The 23,183-nt window shown below is 37.4% G+C and overlaps 1 protein-coding gene and 1 pseudogene across 6 annotated transcripts in view; one reads left to right on the top strand and one right to left on the bottom strand.

The window, feature by feature from the left end:
• RPS6KA2 (ribosomal protein S6 kinase A2) overlaps positions 1 to 23,183 on the bottom strand; it is a 547,475-nt gene that overhangs the window by 106,858 nt on the left and 417,434 nt on the right. For all 6 annotated transcript variants that reach the window (XM_078155047.1, XM_078155048.1, XM_078155049.1 and 3 more), the window contains 5 exons: positions 18,609 to 18,689; positions 16,871 to 16,950; positions 12,222 to 12,328; positions 8,432 to 8,469; positions 7,229 to 7,371 (listed from right to left, as the gene is read on the bottom strand). In XM_078155047.1, coding sequence (XP_078011173.1) covers positions 7,229 to 7,371; positions 8,432 to 8,469; positions 12,222 to 12,328; positions 16,871 to 16,950; positions 18,609 to 18,689 — 449 coding nt within the window. The remainder of the gene's footprint in view (positions 1 to 7,228; positions 7,372 to 8,431; positions 8,470 to 12,221; positions 12,329 to 16,870; positions 16,951 to 18,608; positions 18,690 to 23,183) is intronic.
• Positions 19,276 to 19,715, top strand: LOC110196927 (cytochrome b-c1 complex subunit 7 pseudogene; annotated as a pseudogene).

Genomic DNA, 23,183 nt, shown 5'->3' with positions numbered 1-23,183 from the left:
TATGTGACCCTGTCACTTAATCTCTGCCTATCTTAGTTTCTTCATCTGTGGAATGGAGATAATAAAATAACATCTAACTAACAAGGTTGTTATAAAGCTCAAATAAGAGAATGCATGTATGACGCTTTACAACCTTAAAATGCTATATAAATGCAAGTATTATTATTATTATTATCATTATCATTATCATTATGACCCCATGACCTTCTTGGCCTTCACAATCCTTTAACCATGCTGAGTATGTGCTTTCAACAAAACAGATTGTTTGGTGATTTACCAATGGGAAGCTGGATAGTGGTAAGAGAGACCTTTTCTCTCTGCTGCTCATTACAATAAGGAATTCCATCAGGATCTCTACAATTAGCAAATAAAATGAACAGAGGCATGGTTTCAAATCCTGTCTGTTACTTATTACTCATGTAACCTCTGAGAGATCGCTTAAGCCTTTCCAGGCTTCTAGTTTCCTCATCTATAACATGAAGCAGCTGGACCCAAGAACTTCTAAGGCCCCTTCCAGATTGAAACTGATGATACTATGATCCCACAAACTGTCACTGAGGCATGTTTTGGGTGAGGACTAGGCGCAGTGCTGGCCAATGCTGGGAGGCTGATGACAGCGGCTTTTCTGCAGAACCAGACTTGTTATTTAAGTGGCATGCCTCTGCACATCCCAATGGAAAGCCAAAAGATGTGATACAAAGCAACATATAGTATAACATGGAAGAAGAGGTGAATGGATTGACATCCATAACATCTTAATATTTTGGAGGATTTGTGTGCTGCAGAGAAAGATTAATACGAAGAATTCAAGGCAGTGTTGAAAGACCCCTATGAAGTGATGTAAAATAAGTCAGCAGAGCCCCAAATATATATCAGCTGACCATTTAGAAATCTATAACACAGTTTTAAAAAAATTAACAATAAAGATGTTTTAGGGAGTTTTGTGGCACTGATATATACACATATCTATAACATATATGTATGTAGATAATCATGCACAAATGTATATACTTCTCCATATGCACACATTTCTTCTGTTTATCCATCTATCTATCTAATTATCTATCATATTTTTCTTTAGACTGGATTCTTAATTCACTGTATTGTTAATGATTGTATGTGGAATTTCCTGGTGAGGCTCTACTACTGTTATTACAAATTGGTACCTGCTCTGGTACCTAAATTGGTACCTAGAATCTGAAATAGTTATCTGGGACACTAAGTGGTCACACAGTATGTGTCAGAGGCAACCTGAGTACAGCTCTCCCTATCTTTATTCATCTGTGGGTCTCTGTCTTTCTCTGCTTATCCTCTCTGTCTCTGTCTCTCTCCTTTTCTCTGTCTCTCTGTCTGTGTGTGTGTGTCTCTCTCTCCCCTCTTTACTCCTGCCCATGTGTCCTCAAAGTCTTAGTAGTGTTTTAAGCTTTAACAGCTATATATATATGTATGTATGTATGTGTATATCCAGATAAAGAATTGTATTGGTGTATGGAATTTCTTTGTGAATAAAATTTCCCAACCAATGAAGTTATTGAGCAGTTTACACGCATAGAGAGTTGACTAGGGACGATGTTCTAGGCCATATATCTAGGAGCAATTAGAGTTCGGACTTGAACTGGGTCTTCCTGATTCTGGGGTCAGCTTTTCTCACACAACCTGCCTTAGTTTTTATTTTCTCTCTTCCCTAACTCCTTCTCTCCCCTTTTCCTTTTCCTTGTCCCTGCCAACAAAAATATAGAAAATACTTTTCGGTGGGGTTGTTGTCTATTAATTAGGCTAATTCTACCATGGGCTGCTAGGTGATGCAGTAGATAGAGCTTGGAATCTGGAATCTGGAAGACTCCTCTTTCATGAGGTCAAATCCAGCCTCAGACATTTATTAGCAGACCCTGGGCTAGTCACTTAACCCTATTTGCTTCAGTTTCCTCATCTGTAAAAATCCTGGGGAAGGAAATGGCAAACTATTCCAGTATCTTGGCCAAGAAAACCCCAAATGGGGTCACAAAAAGTTGAAGATGACTGAAATAACTCTGTTAAATGCTGAGAATTTACATTTTATGTTAGACCTTATTCCTTATTATATGTGTTTAGTTGGCTTGTTAGTCTTTATTAATGGTTATTTGAGTTTATGATAATTAAAAAAAAAACCAAGAACTGCAAGAGGAGGGCTTAGAATTGTGCTTTTTTGGGTATTAAGCACATCATATCAAGCACATCAGAGACTCAAATGGAGGTGAAAACAAAGAGACAATCACTACTCTCCTCTGATTTTCCATTCTCTGACAAAGTAGTAGCACACAGAAGGACTTGGTACTAAACCTTACCTATGACACTGAGGCAGCCATACATCAGAGAGAAGGCTCACAACGTATTTACACTTTATAGGGGAAAAGCGGTGTACTAGAAAGTGACAAAATCTGGTCTCAGTTGCTGTGAGACAATTGCTTCCTAAACCTTAAAAGCTGCATATAAAGATGAATCATTTCTTGAATTGAATTAAAAATTTAAAACATTTAATAAAATTTTATTAAAAATTTCTTGAATTGAATGAATTAATAATTTCTTATTTATAAAGAGTGTGGCATGGTGGATAGAGAACTTGCCCTGAATCCAGAAAGACTTGGGATCAAGTCACATAACCTTTCATTGCTCTAAACAATTCTGTAAGACTCTAAGTCACAGAGAAGGGCCTGTCTGCCCTGGTAGAAGGAGTTTCCTAACCCAAGAATTCCTTACATTGATGAAATCACAGGTCCAGTCCCTACATTTATTCTTCATTACCATAAATAGCTATTTCCTAGCCATCTAGGAAAGGCTGCAGATGACCAGTCATACCTGGAATGGGCCATGGGTCATTAGGCTGACATATACTGGACTATCATACGAAGAGCATCTATGGAAGGAACACAGAGCTAGCAGTCAGGAGAGAGGGTCCAGTAAATGGCTTGGCTACAAACTACTTGAGTTACTTTGAACAAATGGTCTAACTCTCTGGGCTTGTTTTCTTTTTTTGCCACCAAGGTGGATTTTTTTTTAATCAAATGACTCTGTGTAAAGCACACTCAGAAAATATTGAGCAGTATACAAGGCAAAGTATCATGACAATGGTATCATGCCCTCTTTTATGCTTTGGATGAAATGATAAAGCCCTTTCTAGTCTAGCTCTACTTTCCTGTTCCAGCTTTATTCCACATTACTTCCCTTCCTGTATACTATGTTCCAGTCAAACTTGACTAGTAGCCTTACATGGCTACATGAAGAATTCCATTCAAGAGTCCATCTACTACCTCTATGTCTACAATATGTGGTCCTCATGCCTGAAATGCATATCTGCTCCACTTTTGCCTCATGGAATTCCTAGCTTCCTTCAAGGATTGGCATAAGCATTACCTCCAAATGATCTCCCAAGTTGTAATGCTCTCTTCCTCCCCAAATTACTTTTTTTTTCCTTTCTAAAATTACATTCAGCTGAATGTAAGCTCCTTGAAGGTAGGCACTGTTTCACTGTTTCTTTTGTTTTTATTCTGTCTAATGATTAGATGCTTTTTTTCTTTAGATAGTATTTTATTTTTCTCCCAATTATATATTAAGAAAAATATTTAGAATTCATTTTTACAAGATTTTGAGTTTCAATTTTTCTCCCTCCCTTCTTCCCTCTCTCCATTCTCCTCTTCTGAAAGTGGTAGGCAGTTTGATATGGTTTATACATGTGCTATTGTATTTCACAGTTTTCTATCTCCAGCACAGTGCCTTACACAAATAAGCTTAATCAATGTTAGTTGAATTGAATTTGTGGCATACCCCAAATGTGATGAGAACCCTGGTGTGGGGAACGGCTTTGTCTGGATGGCTTACTAGTTACTTACCACTTTGGTACTTTTCAAACAGCTGACTAGTCAATGCAATGAAACAGCTAGTCACTGTAGTGAAAGTTATTCAGTCCCAGTATAAGAATTGTTGACAGTTACTGGTATGGGAGCCAGTGCTAAACTGGAACCATGGTTAGGCCCCTGGAATGGCACAACTGGCAGGAAGAATTAGGCAGGTGCCAAGTTAGATGTCAGTAACATGTGGGGCAGGTAAAATTAAGTGACCTCAGGGAGTTCCTAAGGTGAGCTTAGAGCAGGTGTGGGGAATATTATCCCCACTGGACATCTGAGACTAAGAGAGATTAAGTGATTTTCCCATAGTTACACAGTGCCTAATGCAGGATTTTAATGTGGGTTTTCCTGTCTCCAAGTCCAGTGCTCTACCCACTATGCCACCTAACTGCCCCAAGTTATTGGGGGGGTTATGACATATTAACTTATAGGACATTAATGAGTTATAACTCTGTTTGTGCCTATGGTTCTGAACATTCCGTAAGTGGCACTATCTTAAAAGTCATAAGTGGTATTATCTTAAAAACGACTCTCCTTGGCATGAGTAGTTTTTGTGAGATGAGATTTTCTGTGAACGTCTCTCTAAGGAATTCTTTTTCTCTAGGCTAAGGAGTTTGGCCTTTATTGGTAAGCAAGGGGGAACCAGTAAAGGCATAGGAGTAGTGAAGTACTAGAATTAGGAATGTTTGAAGATTAATTAATTAACAAAGATTAATCTGGCAGTGTGAAGGATGTAAGATTAGAGGGGGAAGAGGCTGAAGGGGGATGAGGTAGACAACTGCTGTAATAATCCAAATGATTAATGAATGAGAATCTGAATAGTGGGGAGTGGAAAGGGGGGACCGGATATGAGAATGATGGTGAACATATAATTAGTCAACATGACTTTTGATTAACTGGGTTGGTGGTGGGAGATAGAGAAAGAAGTAAGAATTAAATCTGATTCTGAGGATTTAAGCCTGAGTGACTAGAAGGATGGCAATGGCATTAAAACAAATGGGGAATTCAAAAAGAAGGAAAGGTTTTTTGAGGAAAGATAATTAGGTCAGTTTTGTAAAAACACTGAATTTGAGATGCCAATGGCTCATCCAGGTAGAAATGTTCTACAGACAGCAGGAAATGCTGGTCTGTTTCTCTGCCTTAATTTGCCTTAATTTTCACTTGTCATATTGATTAAATAGATTTCCTCATCTCTGTTTTTCATTTATAAAGCTGATGTGTCAATTGTTTTCTATTTCTCTTTCCCTCCTAACTCCTTCTCCTTCAAACTAAATTCTGTTTATTTTAACTTATTTGGTCCATTCCACTTACTACATATATGACCTTGGGGAAGTAACTTTACCACTCTGGGCCTCAGTTCCTCATCTTAAAAATGAGGGGGTTGGAGTAGGTAACCTCTAAAGTCCCTTCGGCTCCGAATCTATGATTCAGTGATCCTATGATTGCTAGGTGATAGAACTTTGTTGCTGCAGTTCATAAGAAATGGTTATAGAAATCATTTAAGAGCTTGGTTTCTTTTTCTTCTCTGTCATCTTTTCAGGATTTTAGGGCTTGCTTTAATGGGAAAGGGTAACAGAGACAAATATCATCACAACAGAATGCTACTGAACATCATACAAGGAAGAGAAAGAGGGAGAAAAAAAAAGATAAATTTTAAAGTAAAGAGCCACTGATTGTAATATGCTCTCTCTGGAATCTTGGAAGGTCAGACATTTCCTATCACTATAGTATCTCAGAGGAATTTGGAATCCCCAGGAGTCCAGGGGCCTAAAAACCAAATTATCAACTTGGTCCCAGAGCTAGTTACTGGTTTTTCTTAAAGCTGGCACATTTAGCTCATTTTTATGGAAGGCAAGATGATACCTTCTGGTCAAAAATTGTAGCAGAAGTTACAGAGATAGAAGACAACTGGTGAGATCAGTCTGAACACTCTACTCAGGCTCTGGAGAACTGGGTTATCTTTGTGGCTTTGCTACTAGATAATCTGTGTGATTCTGGGAAGTCATTGAGCCTCCCTTGGGTATGTTAGGTGAGGAGATAGGACTAGATTATTTTTAAAAGTTTTTTCCAATTCTAAAATTCTGCGATTCTATGAGTGTCCAAATGTCATTTTCCATGCCTACGATGAAGAAAAAGGAACACACCTAATGCTTATTTATTGCTATTTATTTTAGTATTTATCTTAGTACTTTTTAAATATAGGATTCCTCCCTTTTTTATTTGTTTTGTTTTTGCTAGGCAAGAGAGTTAAGTGACTTGCCCAACGTCACACAGCTGGTGAGTGTTATGTGTCTGAGGCCAGATTTGAGCTCAGGTCCTCCTGACTCCAGGGCCGGTGCTCTATCCACTGTGCTACCTAGCTGTCCCTGTTCCTCCCATTTTTAGACAATGTTTGGAAAACATGCTCCTTGTTCAGCACAGTATAATTGGAAAAGCACTGAACTCAAAGTCAAAAGGCCCAGGTTTAAGTCCTGGATGCTACTCTCTAGCTGTTTATTTGATACACAAGATACACAAACACTCACAGATAGATTGTTGTTGTTCAGTTGTTTTTCAGTCATATCCAACTCTCTGTGACCCCATTTGGGATTTTCTTGGCAAAGATATTGGAGTGGTTTGTCATTTCTTTCTCTAGCTCATTTTACAGATGAGGAAACTGAGGCAAATAGGATTTAGTGACTTGCCCACAGTCACATAAATGTCTGAGGCTAGATTTGAGCTCAGGGAGATAGATAGATAGATAGATACATATGGTTTTTGCTCTTCATTGTTAAATTAGTATACTTAATCTTTGCATTTCATTTACTTATTATAAACAAAGGCACCAATGAAATGTATTTTTAAAGAAAGAATGAAGTATTTCAATGTTTTCAGCTTAGATGTGTAGAAATTGAAAAGAAACAGATTTAGCTTTGTGGAATAAAAAAAATCCCAACAATTAAACTTATTAAAAATTATATGTGTTGTGCCATGACACAGTGGGTTCCCTCTGACTACAAGTCTTTAAGCAAAGGATTGGTGATCACTTGTTATTTATGTTGTGGAGATTTTGTTTTCCACTGCAGTTGGACTAGATGGGCTCTGAGGTTTTCTTTAGCTCTGAGATTCTATGACTCATATCTTGGAGGAAGGGAAGGGACCCAGCAGACTAAGACAGGCACAGGCTTATAGGATGAGAGACCACTGACTAGTTCTTTCTGATGTGTTAAATTACTGAGTACATTTCTTCTCTGAGGAAGTCCAGGAGCAATGAAAAAAAAGGGGATTGGGAAGGGGCAATGCACATTTTTTTCCTGAATGATTAAAAGATCACTACAACAAGCAGGATGACCAGAATGGGGCATTACCATGAGCACACCAAAGGACCACCAGTCTGCACTCTGCGTGTGTCCTCGTCGATTCACCACCTCCGGAGCCATATATTCTATTGTCCCACAGAAAGAATAAGCTCGCTTATCATGGTCGATAGCCTCCTTGCTCAGGCCAAAATCTAAACATGGAAAAAAAATACATCTTAAATATAACAGTGGTTATCATAACCCCTTCCCATGTGTCTCATCAAAGCCAGTATCTCAAAAGAGTGAGGTCATGTTCAATCACATTTTCCAGACACATTGGTTCTGATTGGCTAAGTCTCGTGGTGACCCACTTTTTCCAAATGCATTTCTAAATGCATTCTTATAGCCTTTTCAAAATGCATGTTTGTCTATGGACAAATACCCTTGAATAGCTCCGAGCTCCCAAATGATGAATCCCAGAAAGTACTGCCATTTGGTAGCAGTGATAATTCTGTACTTTTTGGGTAATTTAAACTACAACTTCAGGCAGAGCATCATCACAGACGCCTAAGGCTCCACAAAATATCACATTTACCTTTAATTGCCACCTCAGTCAAACTTTTGGAAGGTGTCTATTACAGTTCAATTACTCAGCTTGTTAAGTGTTAACTCCTCCCATGGCCTTGGTCTGAGGGCAGCAGACAAAGCTGAAGCCAGAGAAGGCAGAGAGCCCTCACTGGCTAACTTTGTGCCCATTTGACAGGTACAATAGCTGTCCAATCCTGTAAGCAGGGTGAAGTTCTATCAACAAGTATTAGGGAAATTTCGTTTGGGTTCCTCAAATTCGTTGCCACACCCCACTGCTTTTAAGCTTATGAGAAAAGTAGACAAATACCCAAGTGCAAGAAGGCTTCTAAAATATGATCTAAATATAGAGGTTCTTGACCAAAGCATCATTCTACTGCTGAGAGCAGTTTAATGGCATTAAGAAGTATAAATGGGCCTCAACTGGAGGATGTAAGATGACAGAACAGGAAAGAAAAGGGAGATAAAAAAAAATGGAGGGACTTAAAAAAATCACAATTTAATAGAGTTTAAAGTATAGCAGAGAATGGATCATAACCTACCAGATCACCAAAAATATTTATGAAAATCAATTGAAAAGGTACTTGCAAACAAATGGAAGTTGTACTAGTGCATCTTTTCATTTTCAAATAACATATAAGTTTACAAAGGCTGAGATGAAGTCTTAGTAAGAGCTGTCTTACAAACCTGTAATCTTAATGTGACCCTCTTCATCTAGCAGGATGCTAAAATTAAAGGAAAGAAAATAGGACTTTAGAAAAAGACCCAGCATATTAAACCACAAGAGACAGTGGAAAGAACGATTTTCATTAGCATGGGAGAAAAAAAAAATGAGCCAACGGAATGGACCATGGGCCAATGGGATGTTTGTCTATGTAGTTTTGGGTTTGGAGACGATATACTTTCTACTCAAACTGTTTCCTCTTGGTGGTTAGAGGAATGGTTATTAATAACCAATGATTTGGGGAGATCCAGAGTTTTCTTTTTTTTTGTAGTATTCATTTCAAGGTTCAATCTCTTGAAGGATATTACTGATAATGAGATTGAATTAACTCTCCTCAATCTTAGTCTGATCCCACCTAATTTTAGAGGAATTTAATCTCATTAAAACTCAGGTTTGGGTGGGGATAAATTCTTTGATTAGTTTGCTCAAGGTGGGGGTGGGGGGGTGGAACGGTGGGGGGAGTAGTAATTTAGAAGTAATGATACAATCTAAGTTCATTAGAATAAGTCTAGCCCTTCATTGTAATATTCATTATCTCTCATTACTCATTAACCAATCAGAGTTGATTGCCACCACCCTCTGGAACACCCACTTTTCCAAGGCCACGTAAGCCTTGAGCCTGCTGCCAGGAGAGTCTTTGGCATTTGAGAGTGCCATTGACTTCTTTTTATTAATAACACACTAGGGCTTATTAATAAAATGGTTAAGTTACCCAGAAACTATGTCTCTCAAACTTTTTAAACATCACAGTGGAGTCAAATATAAGATATATAATTGAATTAGGGAAGGCACCTTTGGCCCTCTGGTGTATGTTCAATCTGCCAAAAATCAACAAGTGTCTTTCAATCATATCTCAGGATTCAGACACTTCTGGACTGCTCTGCCAAGTTGTTTTGGCAATTTCCCAAAATCTATCTTTTCTTGAGGAAAAAGACAGAATTTAGGAAAGTTCAGAAACTACTCTGGCTGATGGCTACTCCACTTCAGAAGCACTTAAAAGTACTTTCTTTGAAACCAGGATGGTCTCAGAAATCCTAGGGTGAGTGGGTGGTAGGAACGGATGCTTCCCAGGGGTTCAGGTCAGCTCTCCAGGAATGACTGGAATGTGTTTCTAGTATGCCTGAATTTTGCAGCAATTAAGAAGGGATGCATGTGTATAGAAAACATTGCCACGTGCCCACAGTATGAAGGATCTGGGCCAGGAGGAAAAAAAACGGATGAGTGTAAAGATGAATAAATGATATCTTTTGATTTCCCTATTCCTTTTAACACATGATTTTGGTGGTAATTTTTGTTTGAGGTGAAAATATGTTCCTTTTGGCTACATTTTCCAAATTAATTTACCCACAGTATACTTTAAGATTTAAAGTATATTGAAAACAATCTATAAATACTGATCTGGGAATCTTAAGGCGATAGAATACTCATGGGCTAAGGAGAAATTGAGGAAATTTTGGCAGAAAATAAAGGAATTTAAACTTATTTTTATGACCAAGCTGGTTGAACATGAATGCTTTATGCATAATTTAATATTTAGTATTTTAGAAGAAAAATGTCTGTTAGCATCGCAATGTTTCTCACAAAAGTGTTATTCATGTCATACAGAACATGAATTTTCTTTGGAACCAAATTGGAAAACATTTTATTCTGTTATTTTTTCTTTTCTCACCAATACATACACATACAAACACACAGAGTTAGACAAATGAGTTTGGGAAGGTAGAAATACTTTACACATTATCTCATTTTATCATCTGTTATCATACATAAATGCATTCTGTATCGAAAATCCATTAGAAAAATATTTATACAGTTTTTGTGAATGTGTTAAAAAAAAAACTAAAAGAAAAAAGTATGTTCCAAAGAATTATAAGGCCCTTTTTTAGCTGATGAAGCAAATTTGTTTGTCTTACTCACAATTCATACCTAGAAATGAACAGCTCTCAAGAATGGTAATCTAATAACTTTGAGATAAACAACACATTTTTTTTAAAGTGATGCAATTAAATGTTACTGTTTTTAAACTCTAAAAGATCACTTTAACATTTAAAGGAGAATGGAATCAGCTGCCATTGTCTCAATATGTATGCATATATTCCTTCTCTCACACATGAATGTCTGTTTACCCTCTACATCTATGGGAGGTAAAGCAGGTATAAAGTCATATATTTTTATAATACAACATCCAAGAAATGAAAGATAAGCTTGTTTTAGAGCTTATTTTCAGTGATACCTTTTGTAACTACCAAAGATGACAGAAAAGACTCAAGTATTATCTTATACTTAAAACTAACCAAAAGGTCAGTAGCTGAAAGATTAAAGCATTTATCTAAGAATCAGAGACAGAAATTAAAAATATTTCCTTTTTGCATCAGCTTTTCAATAAGACAGTCTATTTAATAAAATATTCTACTTTTCTATGTCAAGATTCAAGCTAGAGCTTTCAAAAATAGTTCAAATGCAATTTAATAAGACATGCCAAAAAAAAAGTCCTTGTTTATGTGGGCTGTCATGCCCACAATCTCACATAAACAATGAATTCCTTCCCTCACAATGATGAAGTTTAGCATGCAAACTTTGTTTATGAATATGCAGATATTTCAAACAAAAAAAGCTGAAACACATTTAGTGAAGCTTGCCTCAGAGAAGAATTTTTACTTTATACTGGCCAATTAGAACTGAAAAAAAATATCATGCATTAAATCTAGTTGTCTCTGAGTGGCTATCTTGTCTATATTAGCACTATAGATGAAAGAGAAAGAGAAAAGGTATTTTGAAAAAGCTGCTTTCATTCTTAGTATGGATTAAACACAGAGTGCTTAGCATAGTGCCTTTTACATAGTAAGTGCTTAATAAATGTTAGTTGACTGATATTGTAGCAATAAAATCACTGGCTGATTATAAGGAGTATTAAGGGAAAACTGACCTTCTACTATATGAGAAGGTGTCTTTGAAAGCCAATTGGCTCAAAAGTATACTGGTGCAGCTAGGAGGTACGGTGGTTAGAGTGCTGACCTTGAAGTCAGGAAGACCTGAATTCAAATCTGGACTCAGATACTAGGTGCCTGACCCTAGGCAAGTCAATTAAGCCTCTTTGCCTCAGTTTCATCATCTGTAAAATGAGCTGGAGAAGGAAATGGCAAACCACTTCAGGATCTTTGCCAAGAAAACTCCAAATGGGGTCATGAAGAGTTGGACACAACTAAACAACAACTATATATATATATATATAAACAAATATATGTAGAAATATATATACATATACATATATACATATGTGTGTGTGTGTGTATGTGTGTATATATATGTTGAGTGGCTTATATTGAGAAAAGCTTGAAGTTCATTTTCCTTGAGTCTGATCAAACATCTGAAAGAACTATGTATAGTCGAGAGGAGGAAAGAAGGATAAAACTCAGTGCTAGTTGAAAAATGATGGAGCTAGCACCTTACTTTAGGAAATATTTCTCCCAGTATTCAGGAGGGTCTGAATATGTCTCAAAAGGCAGCAGGTTGGTGGCTTTTCCAGGGACAGGGAGAGAAGAGCATTCATTAGCCTGTAATCTGTCTAGGAACTTGACAGCATGAAGATTTTCCCAGTCTGCTTTGCAGAGATTTTCTAACCCTGGTCTGCAACACCAAGACTTTTAGGGAAGGAAGAGTGGATATGGGTGAAGGCTTCAGTGTTACTAACACTTGTCACAAATGTGTATTCCAGGAATTCTCATTTCTCTTTGCATTTTTCCCCTTACTTACTTCTCAGGCTTTAGATCCCTGTAAATGATTCCTAGACCATGGAGGTGGTCTAAAGCCAAGGCTAGCTCAGCTAAGTAGAACTTCACATCCTCTTCAGTAAACATTACCTAGTAAGAGAGAAAAGAAGAAATCCGTTTACTTTCTTGTATGGCTGATTTGTTCTAGAGAGCTCTGCCAGCAAGAGTGACTCATTTCTCCTAAAAAGTATACAATTTAGTTCAATTTGTTCTGTGAGAAAACCATGGGCTCCCACTACCTAGTCATTTTTGGCTCTTCTGATGGAAAAAAAAGTTCGTAGTTTCAAGATAAGGAAAGTAAAAGCAAAAATGAAATGTGGAGACATCTTTCAACCATTGAGGTGACTATGTTGGAGCAGAGTAGCTGATAATTCTCCCAATCCCTGGTTACTTTACCTTAGGCTGTAATTTTGTACTTATACATAAGTATAGGTATTTCTTTTCTGGATAATCATAACATTTCAATAAAAAATGGAGCCATATTGAAAACCCAACAAGAAAAATTAGCAAGTATATCCAGATTTTCTACCCTGTTCAACTCCTTCTTTAACTCAGAATAAGGAAAAGAAGGCTTTATTCCTAGATCTTCTGCAAAATTACTGAATCTAGAGGTTTGCACTCCTTCTTTGGGGAGAGAAAGAAAGAAGAGAGAGCAGAAAGAAGTAGTGTCAGTTTCAAAAGGCTTCCCTAATGGGCTTGAGTAAGGCTTTGTGGACAGTCTCCATGTTCAAGGTAGGATCATTGATCTTGGGCTGGAAGGTACTTTGAAGGTGCTCTAATCAAGCCCCTTCATATTACAGATGATGAAATTGAAGCCCAGAAAAGTGAAGTGATTTGCTCAAGGTCATATTGGTAATAAATGGTAGAGTCAAGATTGAAATTAGTCCTTTGACTCTAAATCCACCACTCTTCCACCGTTAGCTGATTTGGGGAATTTTGAAAAAAGATTTATTATTGGAATAGCTGGTGTTGGGGTAACTGGCCCACGAATAATGAAAAGTTAGCTATATATTCATGATACCAAATCTTTAATGCATAGTACTGTAATTGTAATGGATAAGATCTGGCTTTAGAGCCAGGAAGACCTAGATTCAAATCCCACATCTCACATGGACTAGCAGTGTGATCTGGGCAAGTCACTTAACTTTAGCTACATAGCATAGTGGATACAGTGCTGGGCCAGGAGTCATGAAGACCTGAGTTCAACTCCAACCTCAGACGCTTACTAGCTGTGTGACTCTAGGCAAGTTGCTTAACCTTCGTTGGTCTCAGTTTCTTCAACCTTAAAATGAGGATGATAATAGCACCCACCTTCCAGGATTGTTGTGAAGATCAAGTGAAATATTTGTAAAGCACTTAGCACAGGGCCTGGTACATACTAGACACTTAATTAAACACTTGTTTCCTCCTTCCCTTCCTTTCCTTCTCTTTCTTCCTACTTTTCTTCCTTCATTTTTTCTTCCTTCCTCCCTCCCTCCCTCCCTCTTTCTTTCTCCCTACTTTTCTTCCTTCCTTCCTTTCTTCCTTCTTTCCTCCCTTCATTCCTCCCTCCTTTCTTCCTTCCCTCTCTCCTTCCTTTACAATGTTCTAAGCAACTTTCTAAGAGTATAAGTTGTAGAGAAGGTGTGGAACTGTACTGATAGAGGAAGTTCCTCTCTGGGAGCTGCTTTGCACCAAAGAGCCAATCCTCTCTTATCCCTCACCAGAAATCTTTATGGTCTGTCCACCTTTGATGTACCAACACAACATAGCAAGTCATACTTTCCTGGAACTTTATGCATGATTTGAGGAAAAGAATAATGTAAAAATTCTGCTAAGTTAAATCAAGAACATGACTGTGGAACAAACACTGGGTTCTAGAGTGAGAATACCTGGGTGAAACTCCTACTTTTGGTTGTTTACTTCCTGTATGGCCTTGGGCAAATCACATAACTATGCTCAAACTCAGTTTACTCATCTGAAAAATGATGAGGTAGGACAAAAGGCCTCTAAGGTCCGTTTTATCTCTCTGTATATGATTGTATAACTGTTGCTTACTACTTTCCCCATCACTGTTGTACATGTAATTTCACCAACACAGGCAGTTTCCTTATTCACTTTGCTATTTTATCAGTCAGGTACTTAGCTATTATTCAAGAGCCTGTGGACATATGGCATCACAGAAAGGGATCATACAAAAAAAAAATAACTCAAGATTGGCCACCCACAGTAATATTCAGTGATCCATGGATAGAAATAGACACAAAACAGGTCAAATGATACCTTGTTAACAGCTGGCATGTACAAAGGACAAAGTTTCATTTAGTGGAACACAGATTGAACATAAAATACTTGGGTAGATCCAGTCATTTGATGTACAATGTGGAAGTACTTGGATGGAAAATAAAGATCTCATACCTATAGTCCAGTAAGTAGAATTATGGTTAGACAACATCAGAAACCCAAACTGTACTCAATGTATTTTGTTAAAATGTTGATTCTTGACCAGTGTCTTCTTTAATGGGGATACTACACATTTATGTATTTTAACCTCAATTGGGCCCCTACTGATGTAAGACAGTCCTATTACTTCTCCCTAATTGATTCCTTATCCCACTCCCCTTAGAATATATTCCAAACTTTTCTCTTCAAGCCGTCCTTCAAAGCCTCTGCCTTTTCCCATGGATAAGCTGAGGACCTTTTCTCTTATTTATAGAGGAAATCAGGGCCTCTTGACATGACCTCCTTTTTCCTCTTCTTTTCTTCAACTCAAAACCCCATTCCAACATTCCCCACTCTCTACTTTCTTCTAATCTTTGCTGATAAGGTGACTCTTCTTGCCAAAGCCAATCCTTCAGTCATTTTCTTTGGCTTATAATGCATATCATGCCTCAACTTCGAATGTACCCTGAAGCTCTAACTTGTGTCCTCTTCATCTCTATACTTTCTCTTGGTGTTAATATCAGCTTCTATGGATTTAATTATCATCTTTATGCATGTGACTCACAGACATATATTCAGCCTCTGTTTGTCCCCTGAACAACAGCTCTGTGTTAATCAACTGCCTATTGGGCATTTCCAACTGGATATTTCAGACACATCTCAAATTAATAGGTCCAAAACTGAACTCATTATCTTACCCCTCTTGAATTTCCCAATTTCTGTCACTTTAACCTCAACTTCCTTCATACTGCACATGGAATTGGTTGCCTCAGTAAGCTCCTTGAGAATAAAGGTTGTTTAACTGTTTGTCTTGTATGTGTCTTGCACAATGCATAGCAAATACTTATTACTGTTCAGTCATTTTTCAGTAGTGTCCAACTCTTTGTGACCCCATTTGGGGTTTTCTTGGCAAAGATACTGTAGTGGTTTGCCATTTCCTTCTCCAAGTCATTTTACAGATGAGAAAACTAAGGCAAACAGGGTTAAGTGACTTGCCCAGGGTTACACAGCTAGTAAGTCTCTGAGGCTAGATTTGAACTCAGGAAGATGAATCTTTCTGACTCTAGGTCAAGTGCTCTATCTATGTGTCAACTAGCTGCCCCATATAGAGAACAGTAGGTATTTAATAAATGCTGGTTGACGAATGTATGCATTAGTGTTGTCATTATTGCCGGTAGAATTCTGTGATTTTTCTGAACTTTAATATGCAGCATGTCTTTCAAGAAGCTAGATTAATTAGGGAAGAGAAGGATCATATAGCCATAGATTTATATCTGCAAGAGTATAATAAGGTCATCTACTCCAACCCTTTGTTTAATAGATGAGAAATTAATTCCTAGATCGATTAAATGACTTGTCCAGGGTCACACAGGTAGTGAGTGACAGTGCTGGGATTCAAATGCAGGTCCTCTGACTACAAATCCAGTGTTCATCCCACTGTAGCAAAATATTCCATTTAAGGTGACTGAAGGTTGGACATTATCTGAGCCTGGAGTCAGGAAGACCTGAGTTCAAATCCAGCCTCAAACACGTACTAGCTGTGTGACCCTAGGAAAGTCACTTGACCTCCGTCTGCCTCAGTTTCTTCCACTGTAAAATGGAGATAATAATATCACCTATCTCTCAGGGTTGTTGTGAGGATCAAATGAGATAATAATTATAAAGTGCTTAGCACAGCACCAGGCACATAGTAAGTTAGCTATGGTAAGTGAGCAATCTATAGAAATGTTAGTTACTGTTATTCTTATCATTGTTATTGTATTGAGGATTACTAATGAACACAAAAGCCATCCATCTCCACTGTGGAGCACTTGAATAGATGTCCCTGAAAATAAACTGTGATTAAAGACTTTCACCCAGTGTGGGTAGTAAAGCTTTGTTCCCAAAGCATCCTTCCAATAAGGACTACAAAGCAATCTGGAAACTCCTTCAGATTGCAATCAGAATAACAAGCTCATATTTCTCTATAAAGGGAAGTACAGGAAGTCTAATTATCGTCACTCTCACCATACAGAGCCATACAAGAGTTATTTGCCTTATGGTCTCTCAGCAATGCCTTATGGTCTCATGGCTCTTTTGCATTGCCCCATGACATTCTCCTTATAAAACAAATTCACGTCATCAAATCTCTCTTGCATCCTTAATAGCTCTAACCTGAATTCAAGAAGGAAAGCTATAGCAACTCACATGTCTTTCAGCTTACAAGCTTACCTCTTTGGAGAGTCTGGTGAAAAGATCTCCTCCTCGTAGGAAATCTAATATTAGATACAGTTTTCCTTCTGTCTGAAAAGCTATATTGGGAAAGAAGGTAGGATAGGTCATCAGTGATGAAGGTTCTCCTTGGATTGGACATTACTCATTCATTCTGATTCGTCTCTTTGTACTTAAAAGTTTCTCTTTGGTCAACATAATAACATCCATTTATAAAACTGAGTCATTCCAGAAAAGATACAGGAACTCAGGTGGGAGAACAGATACCTGGATAGAGAAAATAAATAAAATGGCCTAAAATTAATAGCTCTACTGTCTTTTTTTTTTTTAAATCTAGGGTTTTGGTATTTCCTACTCCTTTTTTCTTTTTGTCACAAAGGAATCTGTCTTACTATTGAAGTTGAGTAGGGTACGGGCAGGAATAAAGGGAATATGGAATATAACTAGTTGATTCAAGTTTAATAATAAACCTTTATTTCAATATTATTGATAAATATGTAATATATTCTGATACATTAGATAAGTACAATAAATGGCAAAGGCTTTGAAGATTATAGGACTGCAACAGCTTAAAGCTGAGGCACCATAAATAACATCATAAGTCTGAGCGAGTTAGAGAATACTATGTTTTCCCCTATAGCTTCAATAAGACTGTATTCTTTATAATTGATGTCACTGTGTTACTTCTTTTATGGAAGCATCTGGGACTGGTTAGCAAAGCTGGTTATGGCAACATGCTAATGAAACTAAGTGTATGTGTTAGAATGCTTTGTGTAGTGAGTTATTTTTGCTGTGTTCCAGGTAGCAGACAGTACAACCAGCTGTGGTCAACTGTCTTGCAAATGCATTCCTTTGGTGACCCAGGGACTAGGTGAGAGTCTGTGGAGGGATCAGCCTCCCTGGTAGCTATGATTACAGGCAGGCACCACTGTTCTTGGATTTATAAGAATTTCTAAATAAATGCATTCAGCTTCTTTTTATTCTGATCAATTTAAGAATAAATTATTAGGCAGTATTGTGAGCTGAAAGATAACTCCATTTTTTCTCCCTAAAGTCATTTGTTTCTGTTTTACATTTATATTTTAGTTTCACTAATAATCTCCCAATATTTTTATTCCCTTACAAGTTTTTGTCTTTCTGTTCTATCTTGTAGCATTGCAGGCCCTAAATCACTGCCAAGCTCTTAAAATAAAGGAGAATCCTTAAGGCTCAAGTAAAAACGTAACCAGAATTTCATCACTTGTGTCTCTTGGCAGATCAGTTTTTTTTTTTTTGCAACTTCTCTCTGCAACCGTAAAAATCTCCCACTCAAGAGAAGATAAAATGGCAAAGAAAAATGCAAAAATTCTTTTATGAGATTATTGGGTCTTGGTTCATCTGCCCATTATGATTTTCTCTCTGGCATTTTATTTGTTTATGAAAACAGGAACAAATGTTGAAATCACCCAATCTGGGACACATAAGAACTTTACAGTCAGACTAGTTAAGAATTGATTTACTAATTCTGAGTTGTTCCCATTTAAAGAAATATCTTTTAATAGGTGCTGTAATAAATAGGTCATTGTGTTTTTAAAGGGGAAGCAACTAGATGCAGAGAGCTAGGCAGAAGGACCAATCTATCAGACAGAGCTTAACTAATTAGAACGTTCTTCTTTCTACCTTTTGATGGCTCTTTTATCTGGAATAACTTGCCCCAAGTCCTTACAACCATTTGTCAATTTTTAAAAATTGTATTTACCGTAATGAAGCTTGACGATGAAAGGGTGATTCACTTCCGCCAAAATATCTCTCTCCATTTTTGATCTTACCCGATCTCTAACTGTAAAGCACAATAACAAAGACTTTCAGAAGGCAAGAAGTAGATTTTTCATGTAAAGGAAAGGTATAAACTTAGATGCAACCAGTTTTAAAAGCATAAATATCCCTACCAGCCCCACTTCCCCAAATAAGGACAATTTAGAGGTTTACATAAATCCACAGTCAAGGGTATAATCAAACCACATATTCAAATGTTCTCTTAGACTTTGATATAGTAGAATCATTCCCTTATGCATGGCATATGTGATCATCATTGGGCCATATGCAAAGTACCCAATCCCTCTTACCTCTTAAATAAAGTCTAACTACTTTAATTTAGCATTCAAGACCTTCCATAATCCATAATGACCCTACTTCCCAAGTCTGAGAGCTCATTCTTCTAATCTCTCTAGTTGAAATAACAGAATTATACTTTTCAAAACTGATTGTGCAGTTGAATTCACTTATTTTGCTGATGAGAAAATTAAGACCAAAGAGCCTGTATGACTTGACCAAAGTAACACAGTTAATTATTGAGAAGTCCTGGGACTAGAACTCAGGTGTCCTGTTTCCTTCCTATAATATTCTATTCAGCTCTGCAGATCAAGATGGCGACACGAGTGTCTACTGTAGCATCAAGACGGTGGCTCCAGAGTCTTTGGAAGTGGTATTACAATGCTGCAGGACTCAACAAACTTGGGTTAATGCGTGATGACACACTTTATGAAGATGAAGATGTTAAAGAGGCCATAAGGAGGCTTCCAGAGAATCTGTATAATGATCGGATGTTTCGTATCAAGAGAGCTCTGGATCTGACCATGAGGCAGCAGATACTGCCTAAAAACCAGTGGACAAAATATGAAGAGGACAAATTACACCTTCAACCATATCTGAAGGAGGTTATATGTGAAAGAAAAGAGAGAGAAGAATGGGATAAGAAGTAATCACGTCAAAAGAATCTATCAAGACATTAATTTTCAAAACATTTTTAATAAGCATGTTTGTGCAAAAGATGAGGTTAGCTAACCATCTGTAACTGCTGCACATTTATTTAATTTAAATAAATAACTATTATAGGAAAAAAATTCTATTCATAATATCCTGGATGTAAGGACAATGCATCATTTACACTAAGGTACTGTAACAGCTAGGGGAGAGGTAGTCTGTAGAGCCTGAATCCGCAGATGACAAATGCTTTGAGGGAGATAAAAGAAAAACAAAGGCAATTTAGGTTGGGAAGAATTTAATGAAGCAAGGGTTATGAATGGAAACTATTACCCAAAATAATTACAGACTGAGCCCTGGGTTTGGAAGTGAAAATGCTTGCTGAGCATTGTATTTACAATACAACTTCAAATCACTGGCAGTGTTTTTGTCTCTAGAGTAATGATCCTTGAGTTTAGAGATCATTTTTCTCTTCATTATCATAGTAACCGTGTTTCAAAATCTACTCAATAGGCTAGAGAATAGAGTCTGGTCTTACAATCTTTTCTTACTTATTGGTTGTATTGAAAAATCCACATACATCTCGAAACCCTCTTTGAGTTAACTACTGAATTATGATCAATGTTCATTCACTTTTAGAAGCATCTTAATTGCTGAATAAGCAATAAGATGTTGAGATTGATGGGAATGTAGGTAGAAGGGCAAGAGGCTGCTGATAGGGTAGGAGGCTGGGGGAGGACAAACTCCAGGGACAGGGGATGGACCAAGATCCTGCCCCTCCCAAAGTACTCTTTTCTAAAATGGATCATAGAGCTTATAAGTTAATGGAATGTTAATGGTTGGGAGGAACATTGGAGATCATCTAGTCCAACTCCTTTATTTCATAGTGGTTAAAAAGTGAGCTAAAAGCATGGAACCCAGACATTTTGGGTTCACTTTGTCATTCCCACAATTGTTTAGGTTTCCCTTGCAAAAATAGAATAATACTTACTTGTATATGCATTATATTCCCAACTAGACTGTAAGTGGCAGTGCATTGACCGCCATGACTACATGACTATGTCTTATCTAAATTTTGTATCTCACCTACCTTCAAGTAGTGTTCTCAATGTAGTAGATGCTAAATGAAATGTTTGTTTACTGTAATGGTTGTTATAAAATAATAACAAGAGCAATAATAGCAGCTAACATTTACATAGCGCTTAAACATTTGTAAAGTACTTTAGTACATTATTTCTTTTAAAGTGATCTATATCATTAAGCTATATCATACTGTATAAAGTGAAAGAAAAAAGCAAGATAGGGCTGAGGTTTGCTATAATCAGAAAAGAGGTGTATCCCTATAGAAAAATTGCCTAACTCACAGTACTACGAGAAAAGTGTCATTATCCTCGTCCTCATCCTCATCCTCATTGAGAAATGCAGCTTGGCACAGTGGATAGAAAGTTGGTTTCAGACCCAGGATATCCTGGGTTCAACTAAGATGATAAATTGTAGGGTGTCAACCTGTATTGTTCCATCGTATACTCAATATCTATAAAAATTTTCCTATGCTACTGGTCTGTCTGACCATGTTACTCTCCTGCTCAAAAGTAATCAGCAGCTGTCTATTATACATCACATAAAATATACTGTGATCCCAAAGCTTGGTATTTAAAACTCTTGATGATCTGACTCAAACCTACCTTTCCTCCTTGCTTCATGTTAATGCCTTTTATGTATGTTTACAGCTAAATTAGATTAATAGCTGATCTTCAAACACACTCTGCCTTTCCCTCTTACTGTCATTCATAAAAGACAGTCCATATTCCTATAATGCATTTTTACTTATCTCCATCTGCTGAAATCTTTCTTTTCCTTCAGGATACATTTCAGCTGCCACTCCTGAATGAGTCTTTCCCTTATCCACCTAGTTGAAAATAATCTCTCTTCTCTTAAAAATTGCTAGAATATTTTGTATGGATCCCCTTTTTACATTCTATGTTGTCTTTTGCTGACTTTCATAGACAGTGCAGTGGAGATCTACATGGTGAGTAGGGCTACAACACATTGCTAATAAGGAGTTTTGTAGGAGAAACAGTATAAATAATGTCATCATGCTGGGGCTGGTGGTGCCTGCTTGTAATCCCCACTACTGGGGAGTCACTTGAACTCAGGACTTCTGAGAAACAGTGGACTAAGTTGATTGGGTGTCTGCATTAAGTTTGGTACCAGTATGCTGATTCACTGGAAGTAGGGGCCCCCCAGGATACCTAAGGAGGGGCAAACTGGCCCAGGATGGAAATGGGACATGTGAAGGGTCCTCTTCTTATCAGTAGTGTGATTGGGACCATGAGTAGCCCTTATACTTTCAGCCTGTGTAAAATATGGAGACTCAGACTCCAAGGAAAAAAATTCATCAAAGAAGTATATTGCAGAAAAAAGATGAGCTAGTCACTTAGCAAAAGTGAGGGACGATAAATGATGGGAAGGCCATAGGATCCACTGGCAGCCATACAATATCAAGAGAATTTGAGGAAGGTCCTTCACATATTGGGTGGACCTTTTGTGGTGAGCTTATGGGACGACAGGAATGCAAGTTGCATACGATAGTAGGCATGGATGGTGGTGATTTTTATCATTGAGGGAATAGCCCCACCAGTGAGACTACAGATCTTTAGGAGGTTGTCTTTATCATATCTGCCCACTAGACACAAGCTACTTGACATCAAGGACTGTATCATTATTCATCTCATGACATATTGAAGAATAAATTAGAGTTATGAAGACTGGATTTAAATCCTGTCTCTCCCACTTACTAAGTGTAACCTCATTTTCCTCATTTGCAAAATCATGAGATTGGATTCAATGATTTCCAAGGTCCCTTCCAGCTCTAAATCTTTGATCCTACAATTTTTATATCCTTCACACTTAGTACAGTACCTTGCAAATTTTTTATCTGGACCTGTGATATCATTGGCATACGGAATTACTTCCATCAATTCAGATGGGCAACTGTTCTACAACTTACATGGTCCTAAAATTGCCTGGGTAAACTGAGAGATTAAATGACTTCCCCAAGGTCATACAACCAATGCAAATGAGGGGCAGGGCTTGATCCCAGGTCTTGCTGACTTTGAGCCTGGCTATCTATTCATTGCAATGCACCGCCATTCCTATACATACTAGACTTTAATGTTAGATTGAATGGTTAATCTATGGATATATGACTTCTAAATGCTCAAAGTTTATTATTAACTTTACATTTATATTAAAATGCAAATGTGCTTTTTGATTTAGAAAATATTTTTACCATTTCATCTTCTAAGTAAAATTAATGCAGCTCATTAACAGGAATAAGCAAGTATGTTTATCCAAGAACAAAGCCTCATATCAATATCCTAGTTTGTCCATTAGACTAGATTTCTCCATCAAGCTACCTCCCCATATGAGTTGAAATATTATAAATACCCAAACTCAGCATCATAGGATCATGGTTCTAAAACTGGAAGGAATCTCAGAAGCCACTTAGTCTATGTGCTTTGTATTTGATTGTATGGCTCTGTAACCTAGAAGAACAGGCAAAGATACT

The sequence above is a fragment of the Phascolarctos cinereus genome, unplaced genomic scaffold (assembly GCF_003287225.1).
Source record: "Phascolarctos cinereus isolate Bilbo 61053 unplaced genomic scaffold, phaCin_HiC Scaffold_5;HRSCAF=322, whole genome shotgun sequence".
NCBI lineage: Eukaryota > Metazoa > Chordata > Mammalia > Diprotodontia > Phascolarctidae > Phascolarctos > Phascolarctos cinereus.
This window is presented reverse-complemented; position numbering and strand designations above follow the sequence as displayed.